The 25,188-nt window shown below is 46.6% G+C and overlaps 1 protein-coding gene across 7 annotated transcripts; it reads right to left on the bottom strand.

The window, feature by feature from the left end:
• Positions 1-257: 257 nt before the first annotated feature.
• On the bottom strand, positions 258-19,992 carry ogt.1 (O-linked N-acetylglucosamine (GlcNAc) transferase, tandem duplicate 1). Of its 7 annotated transcripts, none has more exons than XM_061233704.1 (23): positions 19,452-19,992; positions 16,721-16,901; positions 15,991-16,234; positions 15,790-15,858; positions 12,003-12,119; positions 11,793-11,872; positions 11,457-11,667; positions 10,580-10,720; positions 9,866-9,966; positions 9,440-9,593; positions 9,239-9,340; positions 8,815-8,994; positions 8,494-8,652; positions 5,985-6,074; positions 5,666-5,791; positions 5,163-5,333; positions 4,424-4,540; positions 4,004-4,168; positions 3,521-3,568; positions 3,005-3,157; positions 2,350-2,602; positions 1,984-2,107; positions 258-1,760 (listed from the first exon to the last, which is right to left on the bottom strand). In XM_061233704.1, the coding sequence occupies exons 1-23, from the start codon at positions 19,486-19,488 to the stop codon at positions 1,580-1,582; spliced, it is 3,204 nt and encodes a 1,067-aa protein (XP_061089688.1). In that variant the 5' UTR covers positions 19,489-19,992; the 3' UTR covers positions 258-1,579. The 7 variants fall into 7 exon arrangements, with proteins under 7 accessions (XP_061089688.1, XP_061089690.1, XP_061089689.1 ...); XM_061233706.1 differs by having other exon boundaries at positions 16,721-16,871; positions 19,452-19,989; XM_061233705.1 differs by having other exon boundaries at positions 11,472-11,667; positions 19,452-19,988.
• Between the last annotated feature and the right edge of the window lie 5,196 nt (positions 19,993-25,188).

The raw sequence follows: 25,188 nt of genomic DNA, 5'->3' as shown, positions 1-25,188 counted from the left end.
CCCTAATGAATTTACACAAATTACGTGCATTAAATGTTAAGAGCACAGTCGAAACCTGAACTGTTAATGCAATGTAATGGCACAGGAGCTGAGCTTCAAACTCAAAGGCTGCAGCACCACCTGGAGCACTACCCTTTACCATTGTACGAAAACCATTTCTTAAGTAAAATATCCAGCTGTAAATGACTATAAAACAATATATCGATGTAGTCTGACACCATAAATTAGCACACAACAGAAGCACAGAGAATAATCACTACTGAGCAAACCAGTTTATTTACAGAATCACTTGGAACGAGTGACCAATAGTGTGGCCACATTACTGAAGACATCCAACACCAAGCAAGAGCTACTGGAGGCAAGAATAGTCAAACACCTGGACGATGACACGTAGACGTCTTGCTGCATCAGTGAGTGGGGCTCAAGTACAGCCGAGCTCCAGTGAGTAAATTTTCTAAATTGGCATTCACAACCCGGAACATTTTATATGACACTGGGAAACAAAGCAAGCAAAACATGGCCTCAATTTCTTAACTCTTTCAGTCCACTTAAAAGAAAATGTCAATGACGACCCTGCTGATGAACACGCAGTTGAGAGAACGTGCAAGACAGTTTTTCCACAACAGAGGTGACAATCTGGAAATGTATTATAAAATTGGCTGTTTTCTGAGAACCCATTCGTGCTGAGAAAAAAAAAAAAAAAAGTAATCTTTTATTTTTACTCAAGGCAATTAAACATTTGCTCTTTTCTGCTAGGAACAGACCAGTTATGGAAGATAGAACAAGGTTCCCCAACAGGGTAAATTAGAGCCTTCAAAATTATGCCAACAACAGCATATTACATGTTCAGGAAAAACTTACTGGAAAGCAATCACATTTACAAAATAAAAGGCTGTGAAAATACTTACCCGGGCCTTTCCTGATAAAAGTTTTGCCTTTACATAGGTCATGAATGAAGTGAACCTGGGCCCTCTGAATAACTCTTCTGCATCTCTACGCATCCTGATAGTTTGGTGTTCAGTGGCATGGTCTAACATGGAAGAGGCCAAAGACATTTAGATTGATTTAATTGACATTTACACTTTATATTCAATAAAATTCCTAAAAGTTCTCTTTTCGGCAGGAAAAAAACGCAACATTTTCGATACCCCTTTAATATATATTTTTTGCAGTAATCAAGAGACACAATCAGGAAACAAAGCTCACAATTTGGTGCAGGGTTCAAATTTGACTTCTCAATCCACCACACATACTGGTTAACTAAAAAAGAAAGAAAAAAAAAAAGCCACTGGTGCTTTTTTTTGGGGGTATTGTGTAGGAAGCGCTTATTAACAAAGCCAGCCCCACTGTGTGTGTGAGCGAGAGAGAGAGACAGTGGGTGTGTGTGTGTGCATGTGTGCGTGCGTCAGCAGAGTCTCAGTGGGAGAGCTGAACAGCTAGGGCTCTCCTCTGGCTCGAAGGGGTGTTTGCTAGAGACTAGGGAAGGGGACGAGTAAAAACGTGCAGGCTCCAATAGCAGAGTCTCTGAGATGAGGGGAAAGCTGGACTGGGGCAGGGCCGAGAGGTCAGAGGTAAGGATTCAGGCGCTTTCGCTGGCCTCCAGGGTCGGGAGGTTGACAAGGTGGTCTGGCTTGCCCCCAACAGCGTAGCGCTCCCACATTTGCAGGTAGAGCTTCTCCAGCTCCATGGTGTACTGCTTGGTGTTGAACAGCGGGCTGCAGATGCGCTGCTTCCACACGCGGGCACGGATCATCTTCAGGCTGCAAGGAGAGCGAGTGTCAGTCCAGAGTTAGGGAAACAGTGCAGAGGACTATGCCTGGAGCGAATTTAAGCCCATTTAGCTTTTAATTGATCAATTAAAGTCCATTACATCAGGTAGCCATCATGGGTGGATATGTTCAAGGATAAGCGTGTCTGGCAGGTAAATGTGTACGAGCTGAAATATGCAGGAAAGTGCGAGGAGAAGAGATGGGAGAAACTCACTATTCCATGTCGGTGCCGAGCTTAACAGCCACATCCTCGTACTCTTGCCGACTGTGTGCAATGAGCTCAGGACCGCCCAGACAGGTCAGCTGGGAGGCAGCCACTCGTGAGGCCAGTGTTTCACCTAGAAGGCAGGGAGTTATCGGCATTACCATCAGAGTGCCACAGGCCTCAATTGATATCAACAAGAATGACAAACCTCCAGCAACACAGGCAAGAAAATGCACACCCAGTAACAGTGTAAATCAGTCATGGCCTACAAAAGCAACAATGCATCTGATGTTGTCCCTGAGGGCCGTTTGCACGCAACCCTGTAAATTTGGGCCGTGACCATGAGGAAGCGTGTGTTCCCTCTCCCGTTCTCACCAGGCATGGTGACCATGGGCGTGCCGGCCCACAGCACGTCCATGCCAGTGGTGTGGCCGTTGCAGAGCGGCGTGTCCAGGCAGACGTCGGCCAGCTGGCCCCGCCGCACGTGCTCCTCCTTGGGCGCCACGGGGGAGAAGATGATGCGGGAGGTAGGCAGGCCCATGTTCTGGGCGTACTGCTGGATGTTGGGCTCGCCGACGGCCGGGAAGCGCAGGAGCCACAGCACACTGTTGGGCACGCGCTTCAAAATCTGCGGGGAGCCCAAACGGACACAGTCAGCAGGGTGACAACCAGGGCTGAGCCACATTTACTGCCACAGGCTTACTGCCAGCATGCGACCATTCTGGCAATGAGGAATTATCAGATCATTGCGCCCCCAGCCTATGGTGTGTATCCAAAAGCAGACAAAACAAGAACCACTGTAGTCAGAGCTCATTATCTTGTTTCATGGAATGCCATTTGTGTGGATATCCATGTAGGTATAAACAACTGAGGCTGGCTCATTAACGCTACCACAGAAAAACCAGCCATTTCACCAGATGCTAGTTCAATTCTGCTTCGATTTAACAGACGCCTGTGATGGTGATCATAGAAGTTGGTGAAAGAAAGCCCAAGGCTATGTTAGCAACCAGAGATTTTGTTCCGCACTTACATTAGCCCACATCTGCAGAGTGGGTGGGTCGATTTTGTAGAGCTGGTTGAAATTGCAGTAGACAATGGAGTCCTCTGGGAGGCCGTATTGGGAGCGGGTCGTCACGACGACAGTGCGTGGGACCTCCTCTCCGGTAGCAGCCTTGTTGTTGATCTGCAGATGCACGCTTGGGGTTAGTGAGGGTTTACTCCAGGGCGGGGATGGAGGACAGGCAGAGGCAGTTATTAAAAAGCCTGAGTCCACGTGTTCTACATCTGATCGGTATGCCCACCCAGACCCTTCACCATGATGTGAGAAAGACCCAAGACCAGGGTTGTCACTAGAGGGCCACCCTAGAAAGGACTATACACCATGGACTATGAATCTTATTGGCCACATTTTTCCCTTGAATGGTTGATAACAGATGGTAGAATGGTAGGATTAACCGACACGTTAATCAAACATGGCAGGACTTCCATCCTTTCTAGGGTGACAAGTCCAGGTGACAGAAGGGATGACCACTAGAGAAACCCATACCTCCAAGGATATAGTCCCAGATACTACAACCTCCTCCAAAGTAAATATCTGAAAGACAACCAAATGTGGTAATTTGACAACTTTCCTACTGAATAAGTCTGGTGTCTTTTCAGGAACAGGGGTTGCGGTACAACCGGCTGCCATGTAAAGAACATCTTTGGTGAAATTGTGCAACGTTTTAAAAGCACCCTCAAGCAGGGCTTAATTACAGTTAATGGCCCTCTCATACGACAGGAAATGTTACACAAATGCTCTACCAAGTGGAAATTAAAGTCCAGATGGTCATCTTGCTGCTTTGTCCTCAAGGCAATAACCAACCTCCTGTGCTGCCCTACTCTTCTATATTGACAGTGAACATACACTTCACTGGTAGCAGGAGACCTGAGAGCAGCTTGTGAAAGTGCTTTGGAAGTGAGCTCCTGCAAGGCCTATGGCAATGAAAGTACTGCAGTAGCAGGTGGTGGCCTATGGGGGGTGCAGTACCTGGGTTGTAGCCAGCCCGTTGCTGACGGTGAAGCCATTGATGGTGACCTGGATCTGGCCCTGGTTGATCATGTTGATGATGGCCTCGGCGGCCGTGTTCATGGGGATTACTGGCATGGAGAGGGCGCCGTTGTTGTCTCCGGCCTCCTGGCCGTCGCACTTCATCTACAGAGGAACGGTCAGAGATCAGAGGCCACATCAAATTTAAACCAATAATTAAATTTAAAGAATGTTGACATTTGATTCAGCTTCTGAATATTTCTGACAAGTGCAACACTTCGTTTCTATCTTCGTGTGTGCCTCTTTATTAACTGCCAAACCAACCACAACCAACCACAACCACAACCAAAGTAGAAAACGGTGGTGGTACTATGCCAATAAAATCCATATTAAATAAATGAACATGAGCAGCAAACTCACCTTCACTACCTTGACGTCTGGCAGGCTGTCTAGGAAGGCCTTCAGATCAATGCCGTTCAGCACGATGCGATTGTCAAAAATGTGTCCATTTGATTTGAAATCAATCACTGCCTTTTTCTGTAGAGAACAGTGGAACCAAAATGCATCCCTTAGAACAGTGGTTACCAAATTTGGTCCTGGGGAACCATTGTATTTTGTGTTCCAACCACAATTGCAATCCCAGAATTTTAAGAACTTGTCAACTTTGCTGAATGAGATGCTTTTCATATTTCGAGGGGTTATTTTCCCTCTTATGCTACATTAAGTCAGAAGTAACTATGAATGCCATGACGAATAAAAGCCCCATGTTCACATAATAGATATTATTTTCAGACGTCACTTAGGAGGGAAAATTACCTATAAACATGAAAATGGCAATTGTGGTTGGAACGAAAACCAGCAGGCACAAGGGTCCCCTGAGTATGGGAATTACTGACACAGAAAAGTATCCAAATACCCTTCTACAGAAATGTTCTTAGGGTGTATAAAGTGTGTATAAACCCTGAAGGCTTTACAGTAAAGAAAAATAAGGCCATCATTTGCCAAAATGAGTAGCTTTGCAAAAGCCCACAGGATGCATTGATATGTACACATTCTTGCAAACATTCTTACTCAATAAACTATGCCATAACCCACCCTGCCATTTCTAAGTGTGTTTTCCTTCAGACTATTTATATTAAAAAACAAAAGAAACTCCTGCCTTTAGGTGTGGGAACATGTTGGCATGGTCCCCGATAAAGAAGGTGTGGGGCATGTAGGCAAGCTTCTCGGAGTACTGCTCCGCCACCTCCAGTGGCGACGTCTCCTTGTCAGAGAGGATGTAATCCATGAAGGGAGCTCCGCTGGTGCCTGGGTAGCCCAGCCACATGGCCTGAGATTCAAAGGCAGAACACAGCCACTGTCAAACACAACATCTTACATACAACTGTTGGGTGGTGGGGACCCCGACAGCGTAGTGGTTAAGGTAAATGACTGGGACACGCAAGGTCGGTGGTTCTAATCCCGGTGTAAATACATCCATCATGTGATGATTTATCACATGAAATTGAGAATTGCTTCCACGAACAAGTACATCACACAACAGCTGTAGCAAAAGCAAATATTTTGATTGAGGTGAGGATGCCACAAGGTTGCCAACTTAAACTTGGGAGCCCGAAGAGGACTAAGGACTTCTGTTGGCGCCCTTATGTTGTCAGCTCTGACCTGTATCGGTGCGGGTCTCAGGGCAAACAGCTCATTGCGCGCTCCCTTGGTGTAGCCATTCATGTTGACCAGGATGTGGACTCCATCCTGGTGGATTCGGTCAGCAGCTTTCCCATTGCAAGGGATCTAGGATATGGAAAAGGGATTAGCAGAATAAAGAGAATGAAGGAAAGAGACAAGAGCAGAGTACAAGTGCTAGAGAGAGAGAGAAGGTGAGTGAAGAAGAAATGCTCATGTGAAAGAAGAGGGGAGTATGAGTGGAGGTACAGCACTGAGGTGGGACAGTTTGTTTGACCAAGGAACCTTTTGGGCTGCTCACCTGAGACAGATCTGTGAAGTGGTGGGCCTCCGCCATCACCTTCACGCGGAAGTTGGTGCTGTCATCCGGGCTGAGGGCATAACAGAACACCTGGAAACAGAAGGCCGTTTTACCTACAGACCCAGTACAGCTCTGCCCATCCAGGATGGGTGGGTTTCTGAACTTCACAATACTTTTGCCCTTATTTATTCAATAATGTGATATAGACTACATTTTGCATACAAACACACACAAGCTTGCTGGTTGTCCTTCTTGTCTAATGATCGTCTTTTGGCTGTTTAGTTCAATCATGGATGTGCAACTGCAGTTGCAGACCAGGCATGTAAACATGCCTTTTTGCACACTTTGCAATGCGATGTGTGCACTGGTTCTCCATATACTCCACTCCATTTGAGGACTGAGAGCACCAGAGGGAAGCAAGTTTGTCCAATCCAGAGACTGACAGACAGTGCAGTCTTCAGTGTGGTTTTCATTTGGTCCTTGAACTGCTTCTTCTGGCCACCAGCAGTTGGCTATAGAGGACTCTGTGTGGGAGTCTTATTCACATGCCCAAGCCACTAGAGTTGATGGTATTTGAGGGTTGACTTTGAGGGTCGGGCAGGCAGTTGCAAGTGCTGAAACTGCCTGCCCATTCAGTACCGTGAGTGGTACTCTGTCCTTCCAAGTGATGCCAAGAATTTCTGGAGGCATCCATGGAAAGCCTCCAGGTGTCGATAGTAGGTCCCATTCTCCTGAATGCAGTTACAGCTACCAAGAGGGCGTTTTGTAGGGCCTCCGGTCTGTGGGCTGCTAGGGCACAATCATTGGCATACTGTAGCTCGAGGATATCCTCTGAGGTGGTTGCCTGTAACCTCTTGCCTGATGTTGAAGTGATTTCCATCGAGCCTGAAGGCCTGCTTCTCTACCTTCCTGCGCAACAGTGTTGTAACGCATAAAAGGGACATATTAAACGGGACTGGGGCCAGCACACAACCTTGTCTGACTCCAGTATGCACACCGAAGGGCTCAGAACTGTGGCTTCTGACTACCACCCAGGACATCATTCCTGAATGAAAATGGTGAGGAATGTGGGTGGACATCTACATTTCTTCAGGACTTGCCACAGTAAGTCCCTGTTTACTGTATCAGATGCCATTTAGAGATCCACGACTCCGGTACGACCAGTTTGGCTATGGCTAGTGTTGATCTGTGGGGCATGCCCTCAGATAGGACCTTTCCAGCAATGGCCAACAATGATACCCCTACTGTTGGGAGTGGATGGATTCAGCCCCTTATATAATATAGGCATCTTCCCACTGTTGACTCCTGACTCCACACCTCTAGTAGAGATGGTGTCCTCATACAGAGGTAGCCTCCCTCCTTGAGGCTGGGATGATCCAGGGCTTTTTATGGTTTTTCAGGGTTTTGCCTGCATGCAGAATTTCTTTGAAGGTTGGGGGATGGTCACAATCTGATCACAGTTGTTCCGTCAGCAGATTGAACCTGTGCCAGGGAGCAGTTTCCGAGGCCGTAGATGGTCTTAACTGCATCAAAGAAACTGCATTTGATTTCCATTTGCATTAACCATGTTTTATTAGCCTTTGAGATCCACCACTAATTTTGCAGGTTCTGCAGAGTTGCTTCGACCTCCCCCCACACCTTCTGAGCAAAGGTCCCGCCACTGTTTGGGATTGCGGGTTGCTGAGGGTAGCTGGACGTGCTGCTAGTTGCAGACCGGGCATGTAAACATGCCTCTTTGCACGCCTTGCTATGCAATCAGGTTTGCACTGGTTCTCCCTATACTCTACTCCGTTTGAGAAGGTGCAGCAGGGAGCAAGTTTTTCCAATTGACAGAGATTGAACACAGCTCTTCAGTGTGGTCATTGAACTGCTTCTTCTGGGCGCCTTGTGCATGTTGTTCAGGAGGGTTGAGATCTTTTCAGCATTTATCAATCCAGACCTGATGTTTGTTTTTGGTTTTGAAGCCAATGGATGTGCGGCAGCTTCAAAGAGGGTGGTGCTCACAGGTCCACTTCTCATTCATACCTGATACCTGAATTGATCAACTTCTCAAACGAGCATGCAGAGCTCATTCAGACCTGTTCCAATCACTAGTTGCTTCATCGCCACCACCTTACAGCAGGAGGGTGCCAGAAATCCAGTTTTGGAAAACCGCCTCAAAGCCTACCCCCCCCTTTTTTATCACCTAGAATTACCCACAAAGCAGTAAAACAGTGGTTGATAGGTGCCGGGACAGACAGGTGGTGGGCCTGTGCACAAACACTCTGGGCCCAATGCTGCGCCAAGATCACCTGCCAAACTTGCCTGGGGCCACAAATGCACCCACTGATCGTGTACAATTTGTGCAGACCTGGCAGGACTCGTTGTGAAAGAGAGGCTGTGTACACAAGTGAACTGGCATTGACACATGTAGAAAATTAGCTAGCTAAGACCGGGTAAACGCTTGCCTGAAAGGCCCCTCACATAACACACGACCGAGACGGATTGCCGGTTGGAGTCTAGCCCATACCTCAAACTTCTCTGAGTTGTGCATGCCAGGGATGGACTGCATGAGGTGGGACGTGGGGTGGTTCCCAAAATCTGAGCTGACGTAGCCCACACGCAGGCGCCCTGCACTCGCCTTCAGATCCTTGGGGTGCTCGTAAGCTGGCTTGTGGAGCGCGTTGATCTGTGATTTTGGGCAAAGGCACAGAGCATAGCACCGTGGTACACAACGCTGCACAGCCAGCAAGAAACAACTCCTGTTTAGGCAAAATAAGACTAAGAAAGGCCTATCATAAGAGGCCACTGCCGAGGAATAAATACTCCGCTCTGCAGATTAAACACATACCTTGTCCAGACACAGGTTGCCGTGCCTCTCTGCGATGGCCTTGCGGAAGCCGTGGGAAAGGGGGTACAGCATGCTGTGGTGGGGGTGCACAGATGGCAGGCGGTTCTTGTCTAGCTGGTCGGCCACGATGCTCACCAGCTTCTTCATGCGCTCATCATAGTCAGTCCAGTCACACACAATCTGAGAAGTACAGTGGGGTCGGTAAAGCACTCCCAAACATTTACATATGAAAGCCCCATAAAAATCACCCCGGTCTAAGGATGTTATCCTTTATCAAACCCCTACAACAGACTGCATTGCATGTTGTGTTCAATGAAATAAAGTCATCAGGCACCATGTTTGAGTAAGACTGAGACCAAACGGTTTGACTTTCCCTTCACAGAATACCTTATGTGGGAAGGGGAGTCTGGAGGAGCGGAGTTACCTGCAGGCAGTGTGCCAGGTTGCAGTAGGCATCGGGAAAGTCAGGCTTGAGTTTCAGGGCGGTGCGGTAAGAGGCAATGGCTTCTGGGATGTTTCCAGAGTCCTGAGGGGGAACAAAATGCAGGGTGTTAAGATGAGGCACAGCCAGGGGAAATGGGCTTTTTGAGAGAGGGCAGGGTCGGAGGGCACCGTCGGAGGGCACCTTGTGTATGGAGGCCAGGTTGCTGTGGGCGTCGGCGAAGGCGGGGTTGATCTGGATGGCACGGGTGTAGCACTGCAGCGCGCCCTGCACATCCTGCATCTCCTTCAGCGTGTTGCCCATGTTGGAGTAGGCATCAGCAAAGGTGGGGCTGATCCTACATTAAACACAAGGAGATTGGTTGGTAGACTCATAACGTATGCACAGAACACAGCAATGCAATACTGAAGACGCATTTTGTGGAAATTAACGTTGACCCCAGGTCAGGGCTTTCAGAAGGGCACTGGATGACTTGCTCTGATTGGCCTGTTAAGGCTAGATTTGCGCTGATTGGCGAGACCTCACAGTAGCAATGTCAATGTTAGCAATCCATATCTCTCAGGCAATGCCCTCTCCCTGTTTGAGGATGCTCGAGTGAGTCTCTCATACCTGATGGCCTCCTTGTAATGCATGAGGGCCTCCTGAAGCTTGCCTTGCTGTTGCAGCACGCTGGCCAAATTGGAGTGAGCTGCTGCAAATTCCGGGAACACCTGGCAACACAGTTTAAGTTAGCGACACTGCCCTGGCCTCTCACACCTCCCATTCTTTATTCCCCAAAGGTTGAGTAATGAATACGAGGTTCTGCCTCTAACAGTGAACTGACATCAAATCTCCACAGAACGGAAGTGAACACAAAATGCAGAGAATCTCATTTGGATCTAATTTGGTTCCCATTTAAAAACTGCTGGTATTCAGGGATGTGGTTTTGATGGCAGTTCTGCATTTTCCCATATTCATTCAACTGAACGGCTTGCTTTAAAATCAAATCAGCGACTTAAAACCCCACCCTGAAAAGCAATAACAGTGAACCACTCCTTAAAAAAAAAATCTTTGGCACCAGAGCCAGTAATCCCATAGTGTATTGCTCCATTGTGTTTGTAAATGAAGGCTAGAGCCTTTCAAAAGAGACTAATAAAAACATACTTAAGCAATTGGTAACTGAAACCAAACAGGAGATGTTTATACCTATTGTCTACATTTTCAGTTGGGAGGGAACAAGCTTACAGCCAAACCCAGCCTACCGGTTTTGGGTTACAGTGAGCCTTTAGACTTGAGCCTATAGTGCTAGTTATGAAGCATTTGAGACGGTGAGAAGACCCTCACCTCTAGAGCCTTCCTGTAGAGCGACACAGCCTCCTCGATGTTGCCCTGCTCCCTCTTGATGTTAGCCAGGTTGTTGAGGGAGTCGGCGTGGGTGGGGCACAGCCGGAGGGCCGTGTTGTAGCATTCCTCCGCCTCGGACACCTGCAGAGGAAAGTGCCGGCAGTCAGGGATGAGGCTGCTCTGCACCGCAGCTGGGGAATGGTAGGAAGCGGGTAGGCCTATACGTGCAGCTTGCATGATATACTAGAGAGGAGTGCAGCACTGAAAGGAGACTGCACTTATGCAAGAGAAAACAAAGCCTTCCCTGTGCAGGTAATTTGCGTCACACCTTTAGTGCTACACGCCTTCACAGCAGTTAAGACTCAGCCCGTAAGCACACTGTTCCGGCAACAACGTTGCACAACAACGGCACAGAAGCACAAGATGTCATTCCACACATACATGGGCAAGCACACAAGCAAAGGGGCAACACGCATGCAACACGCTACCCATGTGCATTGGGCAACACCAACGCACACGCTACTTGAATGCATGAGGAAAGCTGCATGGGCACGCTACTCACATGCTTGGCAAAAGCTGCATGGGCACGCTACTCACATGCTTGGCAAAAGCTGCATGGGCGGGACTCAGGTGTGAGGAAAGCCATGTGGACACGCTATTTGAATGCTTGTTGAAAACCGCATGGACTCGCTACTTGAATGCTTGGCGAAAGCCGGATGGACTCGACTCGTGTGTGAGGAAAGCAGCATGGACACGCAGCCCGCATGCTTGGAGCAAGATGCATGCAGAAAGGGAATGGGAGGAGCAGGGCCGGAGTGCGGGACTCGGTGGGTCTGCTCTGGGCGGCGGGGACATTTGTGCGGACACACACACACACCGTGTACGTCCTTACATTGCCCTTCTCCTTCAGGGCGTTGGCCAGGTTGCAGTAGGCGTCGGGGAAGTGGGGCTGCAGCTCGATGGCGCGGCGGTATGTGTCGATCGCCAGGTCGATCAGGCCCTGCTCATAGTAGACGCAGGCCAGGTTGCCGTGGACGACAGCGTGGTTGGGGCTCAGGCTGAGGGCCCGGAGGTACCCGGCGACAGCTCTGCGGAGGGAAGAAGAATGCGCCAGTCAACACTGCACGGCTTCACCTGCGCTCAAACCGAGGCAAAGCACACCCCGCTTAAAAAAATAAAATAAAAAATTAATCTAAATCAAAACGTCACCCACCTGTCAAAAATACGAGCCTCTTTCAGAACATTTCCTAAATTGATATAGGCATCCAGGAAGTTGGGGTCCAATGTCACAGCCTGAAAGGAAGTGCACCGTAAGTCGAGGCACCTTCTCGCTGCAGAACTACCTGGATTTTGCACACCAAGAACCAAATACAAGCCTGTTAATCTCTCATAAGTACATACGATTACATCTCCCAAAGCTCACCTTTTCAAAGTGATGTATGGCCAGCCAGATCTCCCCTTGGGCATTGAACACACATCCCAAATTGCTCCATGCCACTGCAAAGTTAGGCTGAGTCTCGATAGCTTTCAGGTAACAGGCCTTTTAAAGTTGAACAAAAAATGGGAGAAAGAGGCAGAGAGGTGCAAGGAGCAGGTTGGGGGTGGGGGGTGGGGGGTGGGGTGGGGTGGGGTAGGGGGTAGTAAAAAAAATAAAATAAAAATAGATCGAATAAAAAGGAAGAAACAAAAACAAAAAAGGCCAGAAAAAAGACATGTTAGTGTTCGCTCTCCACGAAAGCAAAAAGTGAGTCTGCAGCATGGGCTTGCCTGCGCGGGTATCTGCCGCGCGCTAAAGCTTGCTGCTTTTTTCCCTGCGCTGCGCTGATCCAACCGGCACCCACACTCAGCCCACCATTCTTCAGTTACGGCCTCTGGCTTCTGCCGGAGGCGCCCGTCCCGCAGGCCGGTGGACGAGCACCGCCGTCGCCATCTTCTGACACCTAGGGGGGAGCGTCTTCCGAAACCCAGCCAATTGAGGTGATACACAAGGGTGCTGCTTTTACTAAGCCTTCTGAAACCCGCCCAACTGAGATCATTCATAAGGGTGCCGTCTTAACTAAGCCTTCTGAAACCCGCCCACCCGGGACTGTTCGGGGTGCTGCGAGATAGCACGCGAGAGAGGGGGGAGGGGAACCCGAGTGCTGTAAGTGGGGGAGGGCCCCACAACCTTAAATGGCGGGTGCTGAGTGCGGGCGAAGGTCCCTGTAATGCGAGCGCAATGAGCCTGCGCCCGTCGCTTCTGCCCGCTCACGCATCGCCTGCGCCTGCTCCGGCTCCGAGCGCCAGCCGCAGACCGGGCGTGCCCGCTGCGCGCCAGGCCGCCACACTCCCTGTACCACTCCCCCGCCTCCAGGGACAGGATGTCAGCTGTCTGTGAGAGCAATGCCGCTCGGATAAAAGGTTGTCTGCGTGTGGGGGGGGGGGGTAGGGGTGGTTTGGAGGCCAATGGTGCCCTGTGTGGAGCGGGGGAGGGCCGCTGGGTGACGTGTTGGCGGAGCGGGCGGGGGGGGGTCTGCAGCCGGCAGAGCCGGGGGTGGGGGGAGGGGGGAGCTCGCCCGCGCACGCTGTTCCCGTGTCGCTGCGCAGCCCCTGCGTTACTGCAGACTCACAGCGCGTCATCTGCTCAGCAGAACGCCGCAACTCCAAATAAAGAAGAAAAAATAATAACAAACAAAAACAGGAAAAAATAATTAACAAGTAAAAACAAAAAAAAGTTAAATGAAAAAAAAGTGTTAGAGTTCTTACTTTTTAAATATATATATATTTTTTGCTTCCAATCCAAGTTTCTTTTGTATCATTTTAAAAGATGGCTGTTTCTAGGCAGTAAAATTAAAAATACTACTTTTCTTCTCTTTCATTTATTTACTTTTGTTTTATTCCTCTTGTTTTCTTTTGTTCTTCAATGGAAGCCACAACACAGGACTCAGGTCATGGAGTGAAGAGTGATTTTCTTTCTGCTGGCAGTTACAAACCCGTTACCACATTTTTGGACTTTTTCTGGGGGGCGCCCGCAGCTGGAAGAGGAGGACTGACGCTGCCCTAGAGAGTTCCTGTCCGCCAGGCACCTACGCAGGAATAGAGTCACGCTCCTGAAACCTTCTCAATAACAATATCAGTCGTGAAAAAACCAGGAGAGACAAAATAAGAAAACAAGAACGTTAGTAAAAGTCTGCAAACAATACATTGTTTTCACATGGAAAAAAAATCATTTAATACACATAAAATAAAATAAAAAAAACTAAAACTTAGCTAGATACTGATTTTATTCATGCAACGCTTTTCCATTGGATTCCATAGAAAACACAAATGCCTAAGGGAGGGGTGGGGGTTGTAAGGAGAAGAAAGGCTTTTTAAATAGATTTTTCTTTTAGCAATTACATTTTGGTCCCACATTGATTAATTCTTACTGGATTGACTTTTACTTGTTAAAGAGGGGGCTGGCTGGCTTGATCTTCCCCAAATGAACTGATCACATTTAATTGGTAATATATTCATTGTGTACTGGGGAAAGAAAAGGAAAGAAATTATATATATATATATATATAAAATCGTTCTTTGTCTGTCTCTTACTTCTTTTTTCAGGTTTAATACCTTGCTGTCTTTATCCTGTCCTGCTTGCCTGAGTCCTGGCCAATGGGTAAAGAGAGAAGTCTGGGATTTAATGGTTTTATTCTAGAAGCTTCCACAGGTCTGTAATAAAGAGGTAACGCTGTCGCTGCTGCGCATGCGTTCGTTCTGTCTAACTATCCCAGCGTCTGACGCGTGCGGTGGAGTGCAGAGGGCGAGCTGTGTGCCGGACGCAGCCCGAAGCGGAGAGGGACTCAGGGGGGGGGGGTTTTTCACCGATGGGGCGGGCCGATTACGGCGGCATCACCTGCTGCCAAACGAATTGAGAAGTGAAGGTCCTAAGGGGCGAGTGGTTGGGCTATTTTAAAGGGTGGGTTGATGGGCGGTGTGGAGATTTGGTGGACGAGTCCCTTGGGGCGGGGCTGAGGGGGTCGGGCAGACAGCTCCACCAGCGCGCGCACTCCACGGGCCCTGAGCGAGCGCGTGGGGGGGCGGAGCGACAGAGCAGAGGGGGGGGGGGGGGGCGCAGCACAGAGCACCCAAGCGCTCCTCCCCACTCCGCCCCCCTGAGGGACCAAATAAGATGGCTTGTAACCGTCAGAGGTAAAAGCAGGGCGGCCTCGGCCACCAGCCGATAAAACGGCCACTTCGGAACTAGAGAGGGAGGGAGGGGGAACTACAAACCAAAACAGTCGTTAGCCTGCTTTATCGGAACAGAGCTACAGTTCCTGCCTTTTATTTGCGAGGTGGGGGAGGTGGGGGGGGCATGGCGCTTCAACCGGAAAAATTATGCGTTATCTTTGGTTAGAAGCCATCTTATTTTTTGGCATTGCAAAGATCACTAACTTCATCAGTCCATTTATTTACTCAAGACCGAGCCAGCATTATCCCTCCTGAGAATGAAATGAGGCGTTAGCGAAAGTCAAAGCATTTCAATTTCCTGCTTGAATTTAATTCATTTACAATTGAGAAACTCCAGCCTTTCTTCCTGTGTGGAAAGGCAGTGAGACACAGATAGGCCAGGGTGAAGCAGAGTGTATCTGGACTGAGAGAGGAGGGGAAGGGCATAGAGTGGAGAGGCCTGTGGCTTGAACTAAATAAAAGGTCTCTGTGGGTGGGTGGGGAGGGGGATATATAGTACAGGTGTTGGGACAAAAAAAAGAAAAAGAGGGGGGGAAAAAAAAAAAAAAAAGAAAAAAAAAAAAAACTGCACCCGCCTCGGATTACAGGGAAGAGATCAGCCCTGAGTACAGCTCCCTTTGTGGGGGGAGAGGAAAGCTAGAGCCAAAGGCAGCGAGGTGGAGGACTGGGTTTCTGCCCACGTCCCCACCGAGCACAGCAGTAAGCCCAATGTCCTTTTACAGTGACCAGGCCTGGAGAGGGGAAGAGGGAGTGGGGCAGGGGAAAGGACTGAGGGCAACTGCTACAGAGAGCTACTCTCTAGACAGAGAGCAGAGAAAGAAAAAAAACAGAGGATTCAGTCACTCCAACAAGAGGAGCTGGGGCCAGGGGCTCAGTGAGTGTATTTGAGATCCCTAACAAACTATTTTCTAAGGGGAACTAAAAAAATAAATAAATAATGAAATAAAATAAATAAAAAAGACAAAACAAGACAATGCAGGAGGGGAGCCGGTGGCACGTACCTTGGCCTCTTCCAGACGCCCGAGGGCTTTGAGCAAGTTTCCAAGGTCGCTGCGCACACAATAGAGATCCTTCGAGACAAACACAAAGAAACACAAGCGTACAGTTGAGACGTGAAACACGAGAACGGTCTCTGGAGGTGACTGAAAGAGGAGGGGGGAGGGGGGGATAAGAGCGCTGCTGGTCGGTGCGGGTCGACTCACAGGGTTGTACTGCAGAGCGGAGACGTAGGCCTGCACGGCTCCCTCCATGTCGCCGGCGGCGACCAGGGCGGCGGCCAGGTTGATGTATCCGTCGATGAAGTCGGGCTTCAGGCGCAGCGCGTGGCGGTAGTGCTCGATGGCCTCCTGCAGCTGGCCGCGCTCCTTGTAGACGTTCCCCAGGTTGGAGTAGGCCTCCGCCAGCATGGGGTTCTGCTTGATGGCCAGGGTGCTGAAGTGGGCGGACCTGCAGGGGGCGGGAGGGGAAAAGTGTCACAGGCAAGCGGTCCTCAGGGACGGGCTGTGGGCTCCGCCTCCTGGTTGGCCGGGCGACGGCCCCGCCCTGGGCTCCCTTGGCCCACCTGCGTGACACAGCGAAATCACACACACAAGGGGACAGAAACCCAGGCACCAGTGTTGCCTAAAGGAGGCCTGTAAGGAGAAAAACAACCTTTCGCCCACGCTGAAAAGCAAGGACAGGCTTTAGGAAAGGAAGTGAGGTGAAAGGGGGAAAGAAAACCGAAAGCAGTGTTTGAATGCCAAAGCTGGCCAGAAACACACATTCACCAACACAGTGGTTAGAATTAAAAGAAAGAATTAAAATGAGCAGAACAGAGATGTACATATATATTTCTTTTAATGGAATAAATGAGCTTCATGGGTGTGCTGAAATGGTATTCCAAAGCGCCACACTGGGACACACACCCCAGGGGCTGCGCCGCGCCTCCCTCACCTGTCGAGCCGTCGACACTGGAAGTGTATGGAGGAGAGCAGCAGCAGCACCCCGGTGTTGTCGGGCTCCTGCCTCCATAGCTGCATACAGTGCCGCTCTGCGGCCTCAAAGTCTCCAGACTGGTACTCCCGGTGGGCCAGCTCTGCCAACCCTTGGAAGGAAAGCAAACGTTTGGTCGGTTCTGGAGCACCAACACAACCCAGGGAGGGGGGAGGGGGGAAGGGGGGGTGGGGGGGGGAGACAAAATGTTAGAAAAAAATGGAAGGAGAAAATAATAAAACATGAATAAATGAAATGACAAGTAGAACAGTTTTATGAATATGATGACACAAATAGCCATTGATCACCACAGAATGTAGTCTTCAGTATGTTGTGGCCACTGCTGACTAGGACTAGTAATTTAAAGGGTACCACACTTCGGGGGGAAAATATGAATTCAACATGCAGAGAAAGGTCACTTAAGAATATCCTAATCAGCTTTAATTCTCAGAATTAAAGGGCTTTATTTTTCTTTCACGTTGGCATTGCTTTCCCCTCACTGGTTCGAAGGTCCAGCTTTCCGAAAGGGCGTGTACTGTTCTTTGTATCTTGGGGCAAAGTGTTAGTGCCTTGCACAACTAAACTATTGACATGTTTGGGTTTTGAAGGACTTTCCCCCCCCATAGCATAGTCTTTTAAAAAAAAAATGGAGGAAGCATTGGTAGCAAACATTGTTTTGCATATTCTTAATTTCCCATTCTCTGCATTTGCGTTTGCATTTAGTATTCCCTGTATAACGCCCAGATGCAGCCTTATACCTTATGATCAACATGTACAACCATATTGCTTAAGAAAACAATTTTACAGATCCATACGTTTTATTTTCAAATAGAAAATAAATTGTGCGCAGTGAAGGATATTTTAGATAGTTACAGAGCTTTCTGGTGACCTGCGGGCTTGTCAATTGATAGTGTGCGGGACTGTTGTTTAACTCCAAAGCACCTAGAGCAGCAACGTCATGCAGAGGTTGAATGTGTGCATTTTCATGTCTCTACAGTGCACCTACCTTCAAGGAGCACAATCGGAATGCATTGGTGTGCGCTTAATTTTTTTTTCTCTAATTTTTCAATTTAGGACCACATGTTCCTTGGAACAACATGTTAGTGTAGTGTCCTGCCATGATGCATACCACACCTGCCTCTAGATGCCCCATACCAACCATTGTAAATACGATCGCACGGGCAAAAAAAAAACCTAACTGGGTAGATACTATTTACGGGGTTGCTGCACATCATGTGCGGAGAAAATGAGTGCACGTGGCCATCAATCACGCGACTCACGTGCGCGACAGCAAAATGTGTTAAAAACTGTAACATCAGAACAGATTCACAACTTAATAAGCTTTAACGGTTCAGCTGACAAAATTAATCCCTTTGCTGATTTTGATCAACTCGCGATTTTATTTGAAGCAAAAATGTGTCCAAAATTGTGACAACAGAACAGAATCGCACTACACGCCGAGCTGTTCGCACGGTCAATTCACAAGCACACCGTTATATAAGATCACAAAATATTATTTTTTAAACTTATAACACAATTATAAGTTAAACTTGGGATCGTCTAAAGTGCCAAAACAGACTAATCTCGCATTCCATTTAGTCATACGTATATAAGTATAAAAGCAGACTTGTCGCGCTAATGAAGCGCAAAGCTGAAATATAACGTTAGCATATTTACATCTAGCTAGCAAATCAACTACTAGAATAGCCTGCTAGCTATTCAGCAAGTTAGGGTAGAAATACAACAGTTTGGAATGGCGGAAATCATACTGTGGAAGCAACTGAGAGGCAAAGCATATTAGCGAAATATGTTGACAGAAATTATAAGCAGTAGTTTTCCATTTCCGCCTGCGGATTCCTTAACGCTAATTAGACTAATGTTAACTGTTAGCTAGCTAGATTGGTAGCTAGAATCGCCACCAACTAGTTACCTAGATAGTCGTGGCCAGGTTATTTTAGCGCAGTGTTTGTCAATCGACAGAGAATATTCATGCAATAACTGGACAAATATTAGAAAATATTGCTGCCCTCAATTCTAAAAACTGCTTCATCATGTAGGCTAACGTTAGCTAACTCGTTAGTCTAGCTAGCAACGAAGTGAGGCCTAGCTACAGTGATGATGCTCTATTTTGCCGCGATATGAGACTCGCTAGCTAACGTTGGCCTAGTTGACAAAACGGTTCTGCATTAAAAAAAAATATTAAGCTAGCGCAGTCAATTAACGTTAGTTAACTTTACCACACATCTCATCAACTATAGGTAGCTAGCTGACCACCTTAATAAACAGTCACGTAACGTTTTTTTTTTGTTCGTTTATTTTTTACGTTGTGTTTATCTAACTTGGATACATAATGTTGCGTTAACCAGACAAACAATGTAATTAACCCAAGCTAATTCACGCCAAGTGAGATTAAAAAAAAAAAAAAAAAAAAAAAAAAATTAAATTAAAAAGGCAGATTAAATGGTTTGTCGGTCAGAGTAACGTTAGACTAGCTAACGCTAGCTCTAGCTACAAAACAAACGCAAAACTAGCCTATCTAGTTGGCTCACTCGTGCTAGTGTCGCTTGTTTGAAGCTCGGCTTCACATAATATAACCAGCAACTGCATGCTATGGATAATTTGCTAACGTTACCATTATTTAAGTACGATAGATTACTAGCTAATGTTGCCACGGTTCATTTAGACTACGTACCTGTGCTGTCAGCCACGTTTCCAACGGAGCTCGCCATCTCCTCCTCAGTTTCAGAATTCCGCAAAGCGGTCGTCAGTTTTGAAGCTTGGCTAAGCACTTAAAATGTAGATATTTGCTGTTCCGTTATCGCAAGTTGGCTAGCTAGTTATTACTACGGTCCGTCCAGTCACAGGCCGAACCCTGGCTTGCAAACCGTTCTAGGAACTAGCCAGCGGGCTAATCAGACATCACACCAAAATAAGATTGCAAGGTCACTGGCACAGCTATAACTTTATATTATCTGCTGAACCTACCGACGATACCTTACAACTATCTAGCTCTTTCGGGCTTTTGCCTCTGTAATTTCGCCGTTTGATACTTAAGTCGTTCTTATGATAACCTTGGCTATGCAGCAATATTTCGGATCTGTGTATGGTAACAAAGCATCTGCTCTACTCTGAAATGGCGGCTTTGACTGGGACTTCTTTCGAATTACAAAGTAGCTAGATCCATAATAGACGACTCCGTTGAAGATTGCTTAAGCTATGAACAATTAATTAAAAATAGGTGTTTCTATCCAAACGTCAACTTCATACACATATTCAAGATAAATTAACGTTTAGTCTGGTGTATTAGGAAGGGTTTGCATCGCGTAAAGATACTGGCGGAAGATACTGGCGTATTTATGACCATGCTGTATCACTTCGCGGAACAATGCAGTATTATCGAGAACTCTTCATTTGAAAGATAGTTCATTCTAGTGATATGATCGTTTTGTAGGATGGAGGAATATTCTGGGGGGATAGAATCTGAATGATGCCTGAAAAATCGATCGTAGATTTAAAAGATTCGCGAACCTTATACTGTACGGGCTAAACTACCTATATGTATATATGCTGCACACATTTAGCAATTTTTTTTTCACGTGTGTTAATTTTAAGGAGTTGATTTTTCTGTTTCAATGTGATGACTGATAGCTGTTATATAGCAGAGTTTTCCCCAAAAAAAATATTGGTTTAAAAATATTTAAATCAACTGCTTAAAGTTGTTTCTCATCATTGTTTAATATTTTTTATGAAATTACATGAGTTAAATTGCAATAGGATATCATAATATCTCAAAATAACATTTTCACCTGTGGTGCCTCCCCTTAACAATGTATGATGCACTGCAATCTACTCCCATACTTCCAATGCATGGTGCATTGGTCCACTTTTACGGGAGTTTAAATACTCCCGTAAAAGTATTTTACAGAATTTAGATGTGTGAGGTGGTTATGCAGCACTTTAAAATTCCAAAGTTATCACTGCAATTTGCAGTTAGGTACAGGATTGTTGGCACCCTTAATTAAAATGAGGGGGAAAGCCTCTAAGGAATAAGCAACACAGATTGTTGTTTAACACAGATATCACAGCTACTGTGCCCTCCATAATGTTTTGGACAAAGACCCATTATGATTTGTCACAATTTTACATTTTGGAATCACGCAATGAACATGTTGAATTTGCCATTCTGCATTTCTCTGGTGCCACTGATAGGTTTTAATTTTCTTTGTTTCATTTATTTCATAATAATAATAACAATAATAAGCAATTCTTTATACAGGCGGCAAATACTCTCCCCTTTTTCCAACTCATGACCAGCAGGGGGCAGTTACTAATTCTAGTTCCATGGTCTCCTAAACCAATGGACTGGAGTGAGGTTGAGATGTCCTAGATACCTATTTTGGGTGCATTTTGGTACATATACACACTCACTGTGCACTTTATTAGATCAGCTTGTTAATGCAAATATTTAATCAGCCAATCATATCGCAGCAACAGATGTTTCAGATGTTCAGATGTTCAGATGTTTTTCAGACCAAATGTCAGAATGGGGAACAAATGTGATTGAAATGCCTATGACCGTGGAATGTTTGTTGCTGCCAGTCAGATTTTCACACACACCAGTCTCTAGAGTTTGCAGAGAATGATGCGAAAAACATTAGTTGCGCTGTTAATGAGAGAGGTCCGACGGAAGGGGCCAGACCGGTCAAAGCGGACACGAAGGTGGCAGTAACGCAAATAACTACACATTACAACAGTAGTATGCAGAACAGACAACGCATCAACCTCTAACTGGATGGGCTACAGCAGCAGAAGACAAATAAGTAAAAAAACAAACTAAAAAAAAAAACTAAAGTGCTTACTGAGTATCTCATCCACACGATCTACCCTCTAGTGTGCCACTCTTTATTTTTCATCCATTCTTTCCTGTTTATATCTGCCTTCCTTTATCATCCATCATTCTTTATTTTAATGTTCTTTCCTTTGTTCAGAAGTATCATGACAGTACCGTTTTTCATTCAAATAATCCACTTATTGGATGGGAATTAAATCACCTGTTGTCTGTTGTGTCAAGCCTCAGCCAGCTACCACTGCATTACTATGCTCAGAAATGTGGTTGTCCTGGAGTAGGAGGGAGAGCCGCATTGTAGCATGCATAATATAAAGATTCAACCAAGTGTCGTAAGTGTTTTTTTAATGATCTGGAACAAACATTCAACTGCATATGAAGAGAATACTGTCTCGCCCTCTCTCTCTCTCTCTCTCTCTCTCTCTCTCTCTCTCTCTCTCTCTCTCTCTCTCTCTCTCCCTCTCTCTCTCTCTCTCTCTCTTTCTCACATACACACAGACACACACACACAGATGAGCTCATTGCCACATTCCCCACTTTCTCCCATGGTTGCCTTCTCTCAGAGCTAAATGTATCAAGCCCAGCTGTCATTAACCATGTGTATGCTGCCTCATCAACACTTTCTTTCTCTTTCTCTCCTTCAAATATACATCCATGCAGGCATTCACATATTAATGCATATGCGCTCACAATTAGGCACACAAAGAAATAATATGTACAATGAAGAATGTATTTGATGTATTTTTGGTATACAGGCATTCTGGGTTTTGTGGTCTCAAGTAAGAAAATGCTTTTATGTCCATTTATCTGCTGCCAGGAGGTCACTGACATTGTACTACTTGTACTTGTAGAGTCTCAATCTGTACTGATGTTTCATGTCTCTTTATGTAGAGTAACAGTGTTTGAACCATAAATTACATTACATACATTAATGGGAATCCTTATGTGGCACAGTAAAAACTCCCACCCTTTGAATCACATTTTTCTATTCCATGTAATGCAAACCCACATTTGTATATCAGTCAGGAAACAAATTATGCCTCAAGTATAAAATGTTTTAATTTACACTACATGATAAACAGCCTGAACAGCAACACCAAAAAATGAGGAAATTCACATCTTTTATGGAGGATTTCTCTGGTGGGACTGGAACTTTGGACAAAAGAGCCTGAAATGAAACTGGGAGCATGGCACTCACTTTTGTCCAGTCTCCCCTTCCCATCTGTCCAGTGTCATTCTTCTTTACCCACACATCATGTGCAAATTAAGCCAGGAAAGCAAACAGGCCCAATTCAATCCCTGGCCTCTCTCAAGCCTTCCTGACAGAATGACACAGGCGGTATCTGTTAAAAGGGCCCTTGAGCACTCTGGCCTGTGATGTGGGACTCATTAACTTCACATTTTCCTCTCAGGATGGGGCGAAATCGGGGTCCTGTGTGCCTCTGTTTGTCTCTCAGCACCTCTCTTCACGAGAGGGCTGACATCATCGTTGCCGTGTGTGCACAGCACATGTTAGCTCAGCCACGGTATGCGTATGTGTCTGTGTGTGTACGCGTCTGCGTCTGTGTCCACTCACTAGCCCCAATTTCTCCCTGCTGCTCCGCTTGGCTGACGTCTTGGGAAAAACAGGCCCATGGAGGATGATGTCATGGCTGTGTCCACGGCGATCACGTTTGACATGCTTTATCTTTGTGCAAGGCCCAGTGCCGGGCAGCGCGGACACCTCTCCACTGGTGGGGCGGGCCAGGCTTTCATTCTCGTAGCGTATTCTCTGCTCACACGGGCTATTTTGGGAGTTTTGCTCATGTGAGGGGGGTCACGATCCCATCTTGTTAGGGTTCCTAATAAAGCCCCCTTTCCCAGCGAGGTGATGTCTGGAGCTTGGGGCTTTAATTGATGGGCTGATGTGCTCTGCCAGCTCTGTCAGCCCCAAAACACTGTTCATTTGTGCTGAGTTTAAAAAACAAATGTGTGAGGCAGATATTTGGGAAGTGGGTGAGGGGTGGGAATACATCTGTGCTTGGTCTAATGCAAATGCAGTCGTTTTCCGAGTTCCATATATATTCTTTAAACATTTTGAGCCAGTCTTGGAACTATCAAGCTCAAGTTTGCAGAGCAATCTCTGAATACACAAATGTCTAGGTGAGTAGATCAAAGTTTTAAGGTGTTCTCTCTATGTTTGTTTAGGAGTTGATATGCTATGTATGTAACATAGTGGTGATAAACTATGATCTCACCATTTTGTCATTTCATTTCTGTGCGTCATTCTGAAAAGTAACTTTCTTAGAATTGTGTTCTTTCTTTTCACAACCTCTCACTCCTTTCCCAAGGTTTTTCTGAAAGGACCTCAAGCTATTCAAGACTCTCCCCAGAAATCTTGAAAAACCTGTCTGTACATTCCTGTATTCAATGTAAAATGGACATGTAACTAAAGCAAAGTACAATTAGTACCGCAAATAAAGCATCTCTGCTCACTGCTAGCTGCTTGCCACTTCCAAATGGGGTTTGACACCTGCATTCTCACAAGCACGTATTGTGTCCAAACTGCCCACACACCACATATGACAAGAAAGTGCCGCCTGTTGGCTGTACGTGAGGGGCCTTCCGTAGCTGGCTGAACTCAGCGAATCTGGGGGATGCAGCCAGCTTCCATCCACAGAGGACTGACTGTGTCCAGATCCTTGTAGAGTGCTTTCCAGTGACTGCTGGTACCAGCCAGATTTAGCTGTGCCAATGTCCTGATTTTAGGTCAGGTTGATTCATCTGTGCAATTCACCATGCACCTCACCCACCTCTCCCTAATCAGGGTGCATTGTGTGCCAATGTCTCAGAAAGGATTGATTACTGTGTTTAAGTTATAATCACTTTGAAGATAACAGTTTTGAGTGAACTTAAAAGGAACAGTGAACAGGTCATGCTGTGTGTCGTTGCGTTGGTGCATCCATACGTGTGTGTTTGTTCTTTGGACATTGTCTTTAAATTGTTGTTACATATCAAGCACTTACATGAACAGTAAGAATGAACTTATTTCAAGAACTAAGAAGCAAGCAAAAAGAACTCAAGCGTCCCCTCTCACTAAAGCAATAAAAATATACAAGGTGCTCAAATTCAATGGGTTTTCTCTTACAATTATTTAGCTTGCAAGAGGAAGGACTTCTTCATGGCAGTCTCAGGATTTACATGCAGAAAACCCCATTCAGGGATTCATTCATATCTCCATACATAGGCACTGTGCTTGTGTCCTGAGGCACACTGGCACGTGTAGATATTTTGGTTGCACAGCCACTAAGTTTGTTTGTTACAGAGGGATTCTAAGGGACAAAGCATACAAGCATACAGGCTGTTTATATTTACATAGACCCACATGCAAATGCATACACACACAGTGTTGCCAGAAAGGTGGAAGTCAGGTAAACCATGACAAACCCAGAATCGTTCTCCAAACACTCAAGCCTGGATGCAACGTTAGGTGTGCAGCATATGTGCACTTGTCTGTTTGTTAAGACCATGGTGAGGGTTAATTCATCTCACCACACCACATTTCTCCACTACTCTGTTGTCCATTGCTTCTGCTCTTTGCGCC

The sequence above is a fragment of the Conger conger genome, chromosome 3, assembly GCF_963514075.1.
Source record: "Conger conger chromosome 3, fConCon1.1, whole genome shotgun sequence".
NCBI classification, from domain to species: Eukaryota; Metazoa; Chordata; class Actinopteri; order Anguilliformes; family Congridae; genus Conger; species Conger conger.
The sequence above is the reverse complement of the archived record's forward strand: the minus strand, read 5'-3'. Positions and strand labels throughout refer to the sequence as shown.

Bases quoted from the DNA above. Each gene is read 5' to 3' on its own strand.
- ogt.1 (XM_061233704.1), bottom strand. From the start codon at position 19,488: ATGGCGAGCTCCGTTGGAAACGTGGCTGACAGCACAG. The intron at 16,235-16,720 runs GTGAGGGAGGCG...CGCCCCCTGCAG, and splicing joins CAGTGTCGACGGCTCGACAG to GTCCGCCCACTTCAGCACCC. The intron at 6,075-8,493 runs GTATGGGCTAGA...TTCTGTTTCCAG, and splicing joins ACAACTCAGAGAAGTTTGAG to GTGTTCTGTTATGCCCTCAG.